The sequence below is a fragment of the Phaethon lepturus genome, unplaced genomic scaffold (assembly GCF_000687285.1).
Source record: "Phaethon lepturus isolate BGI_N335 unplaced genomic scaffold, ASM68728v1 scaffold1474, whole genome shotgun sequence".
Taxonomy (NCBI): Eukaryota; Metazoa; Chordata; class Aves; order Phaethontiformes; family Phaethontidae; genus Phaethon; species Phaethon lepturus.
In genome coordinates, this window is record NW_010533737.1 from 48,443 (window position 1) to 63,388 (window position 14,946).

General features: G+C 38.2%; 1 protein-coding gene across 2 annotated transcripts in view; it reads right to left on the bottom strand.

Moving 5' to 3' along the window:
- Positions 1 to 14,946, bottom strand: part of EXT2 (exostosin glycosyltransferase 2) — a 75,967-nt gene that overhangs the window by 43,112 nt on the left and 17,909 nt on the right. The window contains exons 8-9 of one of the 2 annotated variants that reach the window (XM_010285280.1): positions 11,720 to 11,760; positions 7,450 to 7,468 (exon numbers count right to left, since the gene is read on the bottom strand). The exons of the other annotated variant lie outside the window; for it this stretch is intronic. Coding sequence (XP_010283582.1) covers positions 7,450 to 7,468; positions 11,720 to 11,760 — 60 coding nt within the window. The remainder of the gene's footprint in view (positions 1 to 7,449; positions 7,469 to 11,719; positions 11,761 to 14,946) is intronic. 2 annotated transcript variants of the gene reach the window in all.

Sequence of the window (14,946 nt, forward strand, 5' to 3'; positions counted from 1 at the left end):
TCCATTTCTTACAAAAAATGTATTATCCAGAAGTCAGCAGCAATTGATTTAAAAAGAAAACCAGAAGATTAAGAATTAAAATTGACTAGAACAGTGAACCTCTCTATTAAAGTATCTTAAATAAACAAGAGTAAGAACACAGCTTTCACATTTCATTTTCACATTAGGTAACAGTTTAGAATCATTGCTATAAGCAGTACTAAGTAGGAAGGATAAATTATTCTATGTAGCCTTTTAAAATATAACTTTATAAAGCAATTAAATAGCTATTAATTGTGTGAAATACACACAGGACTCTGTCATTTTTATTAAGTGACAGCATTCCTATACTGTTCTGACTCTAAGATTGTTTATTAATACTGTAATATCTATGATTATCTAGCTTTGTTACAATCAAAGCTGTTTCTCCTCCTTTGTCAAAACTAGGATGGATCTGATCTAGCTTCTCTTTGCTGAAATAATGTTTGCAGTATCAGGCAAGATTACACCTTTGTACCAGAAGCAAAACTGGAGAAGGCGGCAAAGGGAATTTACTTTTTATAGACTAACATTTATGTAATTAATTTTTTGTAAAGAGCTAGAAAATGTTCCCACAGTTGGTTGTAATTTTTTGGAGTTGTTTTTCTTTAAGGCAGAACTCAAAACCTTCTAAGGGGATTCAAAGTCTCCAAACAGATGTTTCAGGGTCTCATTACTTCCTCCCCACCTTGTTTGCTTTTATAAAGCAGAACTGATTAACATGGCTTGCTAGTGTCTCCTGCTCAGCATGCCAAGTTACTAAATATTTTGGGAAAGTTTTCTATTGGGAAGATGTATTCGATGCCTTTTGAAATGTATTTCTGCTCTATTTGGTGTGGTTGAAAAGCTTATGTTGGAATGTAACAAATACCTAGAAGGGATGAAAATTCCATGAACACGTTTGGGATACAGGAGAGAGAAACAACAACAACAAGGGGCAGGGGGACAGGGGGGGCGGCATGGAAAAAAAGAGAGAGGGAGAGATCTGTTCCTGACTCCTATGCCAACTTTCTTAGTATTCTGATGTAGGTTTTCTGAGCTGTCCATTTCTCTTTTGCTTATCTATGAATTCAGAAGACTAATGGTTATATATTCAAGAGTAGCTTTAATACACCAAGTAATGTTTGTAAGGTATTGCAATTGTAACATACTAATTAGAGCTACCTGAAAGCCTTTCAGCATCTTGAAATAAATGATCCATAATTACAGATCTTGTCTTCCACGTAGCATTGATTATACACAGGCTACAACTACGATATCGTCAAACTACCATTCCTTTCAACTTGAACTGAAATTAACTTCTAGTACTCTAGTAGTCTGCTTGATGAGATTTCAGAATTTTCTAAGGAAACACACTATGTGGACCATGGACCTGTAAAGAATGCTAACTTTGTATACACCTAAATATTGCTTAGGTCACTGGCAACCTAAATTGTAAATAGAGATCAAACATGTACTTTGTACAACTGCCAAAATGACACAGATGAACATATGTTAACCTATGGAATCTTGTTCTGGGTGTATGGCTTACCAGGAACTGCAAACAGGTATTTAAGAAACACAGCTTTTCTTCCCCTTCTAAACTTCTAGATAAATATCAAATCTAGGAGAGATCCAAGATTAAAGACAGAAAAACATTACTTTCTGTAACAGTTTCTAGAACAGTTTTACCATCGTGTGGAAGAGTCAAATGTAGCATACAGAACAACTTGACTGAAAATGAGAAATACATTACATTATTGGGTTACCCAATGGGATGGTAGTGACTGGAATCTCTTATAATGCAATAGATTCCCCATTAAATTAATTTGCCTGAATTCAACTTCTACAAAAAATTTTATAAAGCCAAGACAGCCTCAGCATGAAAGCCAAAGACTGAAGGAATCTGAGATCAAACTCTTCCCCTCTCTCCAAGAAGTGAGCTCTGTAGACCAAGGTCACAAACACTGCTATGCCAACAGGTAGCTCTAACTTGTTTCTCTTCCTTCCTCCACACCCCAGTTTCAACTGCTGCATCCTCATTAGATTGACCATGAAAACCCACCACTTTCTGTAAAGGCTAAAATTGCTTAATATAATGTAGGGGTATTGATTTATCTCTACAAATACATATGCACACTTTGAGGAACACTAGCAACATCTGTAAGGCAGAAGAAAAAGTTTAGAAACTTTGTGTAGTTTTCTTCCTCAAAACTGTAGACGGTATGGGAGATTTTGCATTCCTTCAGCCAAGTAAGCAAGCATCCAACCCAAAAGTTCAATTCCACTTGTTTTTAGTTCCAGGATTTTTTCAGGTGGACTACAAAGAAATTAAACTGACAATACTCAGCACATACTGGTACACGCAAGAGCTTGCAACACAACCATTTGCAGTTATTTTCATAGGAGGCGACAGGCAGCAGCATACAGCAATATGGTAACCTACTCACAGAAAGTAACATTTATTTAGGTAAGGTGTTATTTTCCTTAGAAATAAACACACTTGGGGGCCTAGCATCTCTTTATAAGCTCTTTACAAGCCAGCATAGCATCAGGTTACAAAGTCCATTCATATAATGTTTATAAGTTCTAGTGTTAATGCCACTAATGGTGCTCTGGTGTAGAGTGCAAGACAGATCCATGTAAATCTTTTGATTAGTTTGTGCAAAGAAAAACACTGGGCATGCGGCAAGGAAAAGAATACTTTCTGCAACATTTAGATCAAGGGGAAAACAGTCCATGAAAGGGACTTTCTAGCCTCCTGCCTTTTCACAGCCCACGATTTGGTGGGAGTTGGTAAAGTTAGCAAAAGGGGAAAAAACAAGATTTGCAAGAGAGTAGTAAAAGTTAACTGCCCATAAACCACCACTTCTCTCAACTTTTAGGTCAGGCGCCATGATGCTGTACGATTATGCCCCACTGCAGGAGTTCAGTGTTTCCAAAATGCCTTGAAAAGGTTTATGAGGCCTTGAAATATAACCATTTTCACACTGGCTGGGGTGACTCTACTTAAATGCTTTCCCTTCTCGATGGCTCTTGGTGTTCCTGATTTTTACTCCCTGACCAGCTATGTTAAGGAAGTCTGGCGGGAGAAAACAGCGTGGTCTAGCTGCTGCAGCAGCACTGGCCTGGAAACTTTGTGATCTTACTTTTAATCCTGGTTCTGTTACTTACTTACAGATAAATGCTTGACATTCATTTGATTTCTTGCTTCTGCTTCAGCCTCTCAGCAGTATGTGTAATATTCACCTTACAGAGATGTTGTGAGACTTAACCATTCCAGACCTTTCAAATTTTGGGGTGGACAGAAGAACAGAAAAAGTTTAACTTGATCCTCTCTTATTATTTGTAAAAAGAAACCTTAAACTAATAAAACTAATATTTAGCTAACCATGCTACTGAAGTAACTGGCTGTGGCAACCCTTTGCTAAAATGTGTACCTTCAGCAGAGATATAAAAGATATTACAAGAAATACCTACAGCTCTGCTGTGTATCTAACGGCTCTGGGCATGGAATTTCATCCATTAAGACCTTCAGGCTCTTAAGTTAGATGTGATACCGTAATATAATCAAATGTTTTTTAAGTTACTGAGACCTAACAAGTTATTGCCCATCAAGCAAGCTACTATAATTGGTCACAGGCAACCCCCCCTTAACCTCCTTCCATTGTGAAGTAGGATTAGATAGGTTATTGAAGTTCAAGATAAGCTGAACTATTATATATTTGCCCCATACTAAAGATGCATATTAGGATAGCTGATGATATATAATAAACAGATAGCAAGCTTGAGCACTCAAGCCCCCTACTACCCATCCCCCTCAAGGTAAAATGGGACTGAAAGGAGAACTTAAGTTCGTCTTTTAGAGGAACAAGCATTTTATAAAAAGTCTTCCAAGACAAATTTTGGGTTCAGGCTGAGCTCTATAACCCCAAATTCCCACATTTTTCTGCCTATGAATTGTAACCTGCCCCCTCTTTCTGGACCATCTTACTGTTCCTACAGCTGTAAAACCACTGCTATCTTTGTTTCTTTACGCAGGCTTATGAGAAAACCTCAGAAGACTTTATACTATTAAGAATTAGACAGTAATTTGTTGTTTCTAGAAAATTATGAAAATCTGAATTTAAAAAAGTGCTTATTTGGTTTAGGACCCTTAGCAATGTCACACAATTAAGTTCTGCATGCCTAATGCTGGCTGGCTCTATCTTCTCTCTGTAATCAGTGGGGGAAAAAAAAATAGCATCATTCAGAGGGAAATTTAGAGCTCTGGTACTTTAAAATACCTCCTGAACAATCTGTTCTCCTCTTACTAACGGAGCATGAGAAGACAGAATAAGCGACCAGCTGTAGGCCATGATCCTTCTTTCCCTTAAAGCCCTATCCTCAAAAATGATCTGAGGGCCCTCTCATTTTCCTGGAGAGGCATGAAGATTTGAAATGAGAACAAACCAGAATGTAGGATACATTTTTCAAAAATAATTCATGTGTTTCAGACTATGTAAAAATGTAAGAGCCATGCTCTGAAAACTTGGCTCACATTTGGGGTGCCAGTACAATTACTCAAAATGGTACATAACCTCTTTAGAAATCACAATCAGAACATAAAAATTAGATTCTTGTCCCCACACACAGACTACTACATAAGGAATTTTAATCAATTAAATCAATGCAATACTGGTAAAATCATGTCACTTGCCCAAAACTGAAACGTTTTCTGAATTATTTTCATGTTTTATAGAAGATCAGATTAAAGCACCCTTCAAATTTGACCTAAGGTTGTCGTGTCTATTTGTCAACAAGGACCTATCTAAGAAAAGCAGTAGTTTAGGCATTGTGTAAAGAGTGCTCATAACATCAGCATGCCACTTTTAAGGCTAAAAAATGGGGGTAGCAAGGAATTGCACTTTTAGGCATGTCTGATCACTTCAGATAAAGACTAATTCATAATTCAACATCGAGTTTTCCCAAAGCTCAAACCAGAAATTTCTCCAGAAGGAAAAAAGAGAAATGAGCAGTAGAACAATGCAGGACACATACAGTTGTTTCCAGTTTAACTAAGGTTTGCTTCTAATGGAACACACAACATGCGTTTAATATTGTTTCTGAATTTTCATTCCATCTTTCAACTCTTGTTGCTGAGCTATGCATTATTCCAAGTAAAGATGAAAATATTCATCTATTTAACTTATACAACTTATGAGTGGCCTATCGAGGAATATTCCTTAATTACAAGATAATTCTGCAGGATGAGCAAGCAAAACAATTTCTATCATTACAGTCCTAATAAGAAAGAGATTCTAGATAGACATTTTGTGGTGCTGGTTTTTATTGTAATTCAGTCTCCAAAAATATCTCTGGATATCTCTCTCCAAAAATAAAGCACTAGGTGGATTTAATCACCTGGCTCAATATTCTCCACTGTAGTAATTTCAGCCATGAAACAACCACATTTGCCTACTTCAGATACAACAGAGAATGAAAACTAAATTATTTCCGCCACCCAAATTTCTTTTTTTTTCTTTTTGAAGCTGCTGATTCATAAGGGGACAGAGGTCAGAGTTCAAAATGCTAGTCTTACTCTTCAGATACCAGCCACTTGGGAGTAACTCAGTTCTACTGGCTCTCAGTTTTATTGCTGTAAACTACTTGACAAATGCTGACTCATAAGAGCTAAGGGTAAAGGAAAATGTTAGTGCAAGCTCAGAAATTAAGATTTTTACACTGCAGTCTCCCTCAGATTCTCCTCTTTGGTGCTTTGAAAAGAATCACTTACATCAATTGTAGTAATCCATACGTATAACACCACATATTATGCATATATGAGAATGGTTCTTTGAAACATATCTGTTAATTTAACATTTAGAGTCTTGCTTCCATAGTTCCAGATAATTTGGGGAGAGAGTTTGGGATGTTTTTTTGGTTTTGCTTGTTGGGGTTTGTTGGGTTTTTTTTAAGGTTTTCATCTTCTGTAAGGAAGAAGAGCCTTGTTCTGCTTAAGATCTGGCTCAAATATATGACATACAAGAAGCTATTTTTAACAGAATAGTTCTCATCCTCTCCCATAAAATGGTAACATTTTATATGGTTTTGAAATCCTGCACTATCTTGACCCCTAAAATACAGATTTCTGCTATTTCCCATCCTAATGATAGTTACTCAGTTTTAAAAATAACAAGAACACAAGACTTGAATAGATAAAACCACCACTTAGGACTGGTATTCTCCCCTCCCTCCATATATTTCTGCACCTTAAACTTGCTTCTTTGATTAATGAGTATGTCAGCTTCACAACTCTGTTGCAGAAGGCAACATCACACCAGCCAGGAAACCTGACTTACTGCCCTGGCACCCTACAAATCCACTGCCAAAATATATTTCAGTTATGCAGCCAACGAATAAGTATCGGTACTACAAGCAACAAGGAACCACCGCGTTCTCAGCTGTGGCTGGGAATACTGTTGCAAAGCACAGAGACAGAGCCAGCAAAGAAAGGAGGACGAGAAAAAAAAAGAAAAGTTTCATAAAGGACTTAGAACTTTAAAAATATGTAATGTAAAAATGGCTGCCATTTATTGAATTCCCTTTGCTCCCAAAGAGCTTTCAGTTCTGTCTTCCGATTTTACAGGCAAATGATATGCGTTGACACCACAGAAATAACACAGCTGTAAGAGAGTAATGTAGATCCTACTCTGGCTTCCAGATAGTCATATCTACATAATCATCATTGATAATGATGTAAAGACACAAAAAAAAGCCCCCTCTCTCTCTCCCTCCAGTTTCCAGGAGTTTGTAGGGCTCCCTAATTACTCCAGTTTCACCAGGCTGTTGCTGTGAAGGGGCAGGCACATCTACCCGGAGTAGTTGTCAAAATTACTTGGATCTGTATCATCCTTTTTTTGATAAGTTTGTCCTTTGCACACGTCCTGTTAACCACATGAAACCAGACCTACACTGAGTCAGATTTACGCTACCATTGATTCAACAGCAGTCCATAAAGTAATAGAAAACAAATATGTGTATGTAATTGCAGGGAACATTCAACTACTGTATGACCACAAGTTGGGGCGTGGGGGGACGTTTTAGCCACATTTCTTGACAAATGATGGACAGCTCCTGAAACTGAAAGCGATAGGTTTCTAGTCCCAGGGGTATTGCCTTCAAATATGTCTATGTTCTCAGGGTAGATCAGTTTTCCCTGCTGCAGGAATCCTGCTGAGAGTTGAGGTCCCAAGCAAAACACTGGAATCTGTCTGCAAGCCTTTGAGGTGGCAGGAGCCAAGGGGGGTTCAAAGACAAGGCTGGCTGGTGGGCAGCACCTCTGAGTATTGCAGAGGTTAGAGGTTAGTAAAGCAGGAGCCACTGGCCAATAAAACAGTGTTTGGAGAGCCCATTCTACAGATAAATTGGGGATCTGTTTACACCTTTCCCAGCTTTCTGAGTTACACACACTGATGCTTCCCACTGTGATCTTGTCCTATGTCCACCAGCATCTCCCCTCCTCAGCAGCTGCCCTGCTCTCTGCTGGTTGGCTTTATAACATGGCTAAAGGATGCTTGGAAACTTTTAATCAGCATCTAGCATCAAAAATAAATAAATAAAAGCACAACTGCTTTTATTTGTGTCAACTGCTGCAACAAGATCTGTCTTGTTTGAGATTTCCCATGACTGCTGTACTAATGCTGGGAGAATAAAAGCTTAAATTCCCTTGATTAGAGAAGCTAAACACAAAGCAAGCCCAGTGCCAATCACACACATGAAAGGACAGCTTTTTGAAGCAAGAAAAAAAATCTAGGTAGGGTTACCACCATATTATAGCAGTCAAAAATCAGCACATACCTCAACTTCAGAGCTTAAGCTCTATACCAGGAAGAACTTGCCCTTTTGATGAAGACATGTTTTACTCAGTTTCCTGTAAGCTATATAGTTCTATTTTATATAAGCATAAACATACACATACTCATACCCCCATACACACAGCTCTCAACCTTGGACAACTTTAACCGCAGACATTGCTGTCAGCATTGCTTGACTACAGATATATCTTACTGACTTCTATAAGGACAAAAGCTGAAGGACTGGCAGTCATGGGTCTTTTTCCATATCTATGGGAAAAATTCAGTTTAGGACATGGTGCTGCTTTTTTCCTCCACACCTTGAAAATAGCTGATCTTAGCTCAAGCTATGTAAAAATACCTCATCCTTCATGACTCAAATTGTGCATGGTTATATGGCTGTCTGATGAAATAGATAAGGTGATTAAGAATTGCTGGTTGTAATAATACTATGTGGTGGTCACACTGCAATGAAACAGCACAGAACTACATGGACAAAGTAGCTGGTAGACATCAACAAGTGTTATTTATTTTTTCTTGGCAAACATCTGAAATAGGATGCTAAAGAGGAATATTCTTTACTGCTTAAAGCCAAATTTTGTAAAAAAGAAGTAATCTCAACGATAAACGCTAAAGCTTATTACAGAAGTCCTTGCTACCCCAAAAATGATGGAAAGTACACCACTGACCAGCATCTGCATATTTATTCTGTATTAATCTTTTGCTTCACCTGAACAATTGAAAACATGAGGAAGAGGCAGTTTCTCCCTCTCCCCTCGATACATATATAACATGGCCTCTGCAACAGACGGAACTCATGTCTCAGGAGACTCCCTGAAGCACTGGCCACTAAACAGATAGCAACAGATCAGAATCAAAACAAGCAGTGAGAGGAAGAGCACAGAGCCTGGGCTTGGTGCTGCTATCTTACTGATGCATTTCAGACAGTTGGTTAATGGGTGTTGCCTTTATGCTCAGGCTTAACCTAATCACCAGACTGAGGAAAGTTTTACCCAATGCCTCAACAGGCACTGGAAAATCGATATTTTTTGCTTTTGTTTAGTAGTGTTGGGAAGCATTTTATGGTAAGACTGTGCTGCGGGGGGCGGACACCAAGGTGAAGTATTCTGTGGACCCCCAGGGACCAGAATTCCATTACCAGCTGAGTCTGGTTGCAAGAAACTATTTCTTAAGCTTAACTGTAATCTAACAACTTCTATCCATGATGCCCTACTCCACTATTAGTATGCTGGAATATGCACACCCTCTGCAATCCTCATCTACAGAGCAACTGTACAGATTTAAGCCACCAGGATAGAATATATATTCAAAGACAACTAATGCCAGGTGTCACTTTCATTTCTAAAGAGCATTCAAAGTTGTCAGCTAATGAAAAAAAAAAAAAAAAAAAGAGAGGAGCAGAGGGGAAAGGAAGGTGCCAAGCCCCAGATACAAGTTACACCATTTGCAAGCCAAAGGGCATTAAAGTATATTCCTGGCACAGCCCACTTTTCCATTTGTAACAAAGATATATAATTTTCCTACATACAGGCATCTAAGAAACTGTTAGATATATCAGATATATCTGCAAAATTTACAGGCAAGGACTGTGTTGTAAGACACATTAAATTAAGTCATTAAAACAGGATCCAGGACTTCTAAATTCCATTACTAATATTATGATTTGACCTTGTACAAGTTATTTTTGCCTCTATCCACTCATCAGTGAAATGGATACAAGACCAAGGTGTATTTACTATTACTATTTAATACACTCACATGCAAATTACTACAGCAATGCAGTACATTTATACTAGAGAGGTAAATGTTAAAGTTGTAACACTCTTGATAATGAAGGGCTAAGTGGAGCAAGTGAATTTGATAAAGAAATGTGATGTGGTTCAGACTAAGCAGCAGAAGTGGGACAGCACAGAGTAACAAAGAATGAGTGGAACACCAGGAGAGATGCTTAATCATCCATTTATCTGCAACTAACTGCTTCGTGTGCATGACAGAATATTTTTGGTTCATCTGGGTTTATCTGTAGTCTATCCAAGTCGTGTATAGCAATCTGCAAATGGCAAGTACAAAAAATCCACTATGCAACAACATAGAGACTCTTAAAAATCTAATCTTAAAAACAAAAAAATACTACTCTTAAAATAGCATAATTTCCCTCTTACACTTGAAGTTTAACCTTTTGTTGTTCAGAGGCTGCAAACCCAGATACAAAGGCAGCACAACTGCATCCTATGAAAAATATTCACTGAGGTGCTGATTGCTCTCAAATTTCTAAGCTCTCTCTCAGAGATGCCACAAAGACCACTGTGTAATACAACAAGCATGAAAACAGTTTTCTTCATTCTGGAAAGCAACAGAGCAGGACAGACAACAGGAAAAAAGATCTAGGATAAGGATACTCTCCACAACAAACGAAGGAGAGGAGCGGGGAGCAATGAAAGTCTCATATATAAATGCCAAGGATTCTACAACTCCCCTGGTGATCCTGGCAGTAAGCCAGGAAAAAGTTTTCTCCTTCCTTTGCTGTTTGCAGCAACAAATCTTTCCTCTGGGGGAGGGGTGAGAGGGCTGGAACTAACTTCACTGCATCTGATAAGATGGCAAGTTGTCCAGGCCTGACATTTATGGGGGACCCAGAGCTCCACTGAAGCACTCTGGGAGGATTAAAGCAGGGTTAGCCTCTCCAATCGCACTCCTTAAAACGCTACAAATGGCAGACAGATGAAAGTTCGTTTAAATTTGATAATGATGAGTCTAAAGAACCCCAAGACAGAAGCTGTCCCTTGTCAGGGAAAGAACTGCAGCTGGAAGTTGAATATTCTCATTAAAAGGACTTGTAAAAATCTAACTATGCTCAAAGAGCTTCCAGTGTCCAGATACTGAAATTAAGTTCTGTTTAATTGGCTAACAAGAACTAAATCCCATCTCTTATGTGAGCTGCACCACCCACTGGAAAAGTCCACCACCCATTTGTTTTAACTCTATCCAGAACCGTTTCATTCTAAGAATGGGATGTTTCACACGCTGGCAGTGATTGCCTGGAGCCAGTAGAAAGGCTCATATAGCTGTCAGCAAGCTGATAAGAGTTGAAATTACTCTACAGAGCCCTCTTTAAAGAAGAGCCAAAGCAGCACATTAAATGAAAGGGAGGAGGGGTCAGAAAAGCCAGCCACTCATGTTGTTTTAACGTGGCACTAAAACAAGTCATTGATTTATGCATGTGTCTTCAGCTCTGTTTGACCCAGAGTCTGAACTTTTCTTCAGGTCAGGGCTGAGGCACATGGGACGTGCACTAGAAAAACCACAATAGCTTGTCCAGGTATTCTGACTGTGGGAACAAACATTGCCAACTGCAAGTTTTCTGTCCACATTTTTTAAATTGAATTTACATTACTTTTAGCTTTTAATTGTCCACACGGGCTGAGAAGACAAGAGGTTGTGATTATCTAAAACTTTAATTAATAAAAAAATCGAGAATACTGCGTGACCACTATTTGCGTGAGTATCTTGTGGGGCTTCAGGAAAGTGAATTATCCATTCATACAAAGGAGGAAACTATGTATCACGGTCAATATTCTCTCACTGAAGCATCTGGCAGCCAGTGAAGTTGAGATGCATTTAAAAAGAACACTGATGATCTGACAAGGTTATTCCACAAAGCATTATAATACCAAGGCCTCTTGCAAACCTGGGTGTCGAGTTGCATCACTGCGACCGCACCAGGTCTGACCTGTATTCTGCCTCTGACAATGGTCCACAGAAGGTACCTTAGGAACTCACACACACAAACACAGGAAGCATAAGCCACCACTTCCCCAAAGCACTCTCCAGCTTCCAGAAGTCTGCAGCTCAGGAACTTCTAAGACAGAGGGTATATCTTTGCATTCATCTCTGACAGATTTTCCTTCTCTGGATTTATTCATTCACCCTTTATGCTAATAAAAACCCTTCACTCACACAAAATGCTGAAGCAGTGAGTCCCACAGACTACCTACTAGCTCTGGGAAAAGATCATCTCTGTTTTTATTTTTTTAGATTCCCAACAATACAAGTCCTAGGAAACATCAAAATGAAATTGTACCAAACAATGTACAGTCATATCCATTCACTTTCTTCACGAGCGTTTTATTTTATAGTTCTGTATTATATGCTTGCTCCTCGTCTTATCCCCAATCATTCATTTTCAAGATTAAAAGTGTTAGGCTATTTAATCACTCGTTGTGAAACTTTTGATCAGTCTTGTTCTATTATATCCTTTTTAACATGGGAGAACTGTAACTATGGACTGGATTCAGATATACCACAGATTTATGCAGTTGCATAGTATTTTCCATTTTGTTCTCTACCTCTTTTCTAAAAAATTTTTATATTACTTTTTTTGACCATAACTAAGCATGGAATTTATATTTTCACATAACTATTTATTACAGCTCTGTGAACTCTTTTCCAAGTGACTACAGCTAGCTGAGAGGCCATCACTGCATATGAGAAGGCAGTTTTAAAGTGTGCATATACTCCTTCCTTTGTACACTGAATTTCATTTGTCACTTTACCATTTCATCATGCTGTACCTGAATTTCTTTGGCCTAAGATGTGCCAATTCCAAATAAAACCTTTCCCAAAACAGAATCCTTCATAAGGGGTAACTGCAAGGGGTTTTTCTATTACTGTTAGCTTGAGCTGCATAATTTCCCTTAAAAAGCCATGCTGTTCTGGGGTGCTCACCTTCTACAGAGCTACCTAATTTTACAGAATTTCTATCTGCAACATCTCCACCTCTCCGTCAGTTTGGCTGAAACTGGGCAGTAGCAGAAATCAGAAGAGAAATCAGCATACACATTGTATACGATCATACCCTTGTTTCCCCAGGAAACCAAGATGAAAAGAATTCCTACACTCCAGAACACTAGCTCTTCATTCTTGTACCATTAGAGCACACAAAGTCACCCAGTCTTCCAGACTAGATATTAATTCAAAAGTTTTATTTTTGGGAGGTGGAGAGTGTTATAAAGTCAAAAAGGAACAGGCACACAAAGCCTTCTTTTGAAAATAAACTCCTTACCTAAAATCTGTTCAGTGAGAAAGAATGCCTAAACAAACAGAGGAATAACTTCTATTCCCACTGCATAGTACTTTCATATTCTGATCCTATGCCTTAATGAGCCTATCTGTGCTAAAAGACTTCCAAGTATGCTGATATTTAGTGAGGAAAAACATTTACAAAATGTCTGTATATTCAGATAGACAGACTCATCTCACAAAAAGAAGAGGAAAAAAGGCACAGAGGCTCAGATATAAGTTGAGGAAAACTTTCATGCAAGTTGAAGACATTTATGTATTAACTACAGTGGTGAAGTATGTTTCTAGAGATTAACAGGCTTTCAAAGCAAAACATTAGAAAAACTCTGTTGAGAGGGAAACTATACAAGACACAGGATAAGCAGATACCAGCAAAGTTTTGTTTTGCTTTTTTTCCTTTACCTATTTCACTTTTCTTCAGGAGCAAGATGAAATTTCAAATGTAACAGACCTATCATATAGGTCTGTTACATTTACTTTTATTTCTGGTCCCTCCACTTCTAGAACTCTGCTATTACCTGGGTGCTGGTTTGTGGTGCAGAGAAAATGAAAGCATAAGGATGCAGCATCAAGTCTGCTCGATCAGTAGCTGTGCAGCTGAGCTGCTTATCGACTTGCCTCTGGGCACTTCTGCCAGTGTTTCAGACTCCATATGGAACTATTTGTGAGAGGGGGATGGTTAAGGAAGCTTCAAAGAAAATGAGAATGACAACATTACTGTAGAAAACAGACAAGACAGCAATCCCAGAGATGCACAATTCGCCCAGACTGCTATTAATTTTAGCAACTCAATTGGCAGAGGGTCTTTTTGATGGTCAATATGTTGGAGTTTTTAAGAGCTATCATATGCTAGTCTCCAGTTCTCATGGACATAGGCTGTACATGTAGTATTAAAAATATGAAGCAATTTTTCACAACAGTGTAGACTACGCTATGAACACAGAAACTATTCCCTTTTGTGAGGAAAGACAGGAAACTGAACCAGGAATTGTTGAGGGCAAAAAGTTCTGCAAGTTTGAACAATAAAAGCGTAAGTTAATATGGCTAATCTCCAGAGATCTCAGCACAATCAGGTATAATTCAGGACAGTAGAAATTCATTCTGATTTCCCACACTCCAGCTCTGTTCAAACCAATAAACCTCTTTCCTGGTTCATACCATCTACTGTCTGACAAAACAACTGAGCAAAATAAAGTTGTATTATAGGAAATTACAGCCCAGGTCATACCAGCTGTAGATCCTAGCAGCTGACAACTCCAAAACTAAAGCACATGTATTTCATCCTCCTCATGACAGTACTGTGTGATGCTCATGATCAGTGTACAAACTATATGAAAATATTTTCAAATACGGGTTCTTATATATTCTAAATGTAATGACTCCTCTTTAAAAGCCTTCCTCTCTTCTCAAGCAGATGCATGCCTCGAATTACTTCCAGAAACAAAGCAAAAATTAAGCATAGAGAAAATTTTACTCATTAAAAGCAGACAATCTATTCCAACTTGAAAAAAATTTATATATACACATATATAGGTGTGTATTTTAACCTTGATGTATGATTTCCAGAGAATCAACTGCAATAAAATACCACAAAAAGAGTACCTAATCAATAAAGAAAACTGGCAAGCTAACATTTACAATAAAATTTGTTTTAATTATGAGGTTTTCCAATAAAATATAAGAATTATGTCATAGTCAAGACCAAAGTAGTCGGACAGCAAAGCTCCAATCTCACAAAGGTTATCAGACCCAGAAAGTCTGATAGATATGATGAATACATGCTTCATCCTACTAAAAACCAGAAGAAATTTAGAGCAAGGATTTGTTCTGTTTGGCTAAGAAAAGGATGATCTCAACCACAATCATGTCAGAACACGTCAACTGGTTTCTTAATTTACTGAAAAAGTACGTTAATTGGCAGGTACTAGCAAAGCATGTTTCACAAGTCTTTATCAAAAATGTACTGTCTCCCCTAGTGGAATTTTATGTGCAAGAAAAACAGTTTTTGAAATAA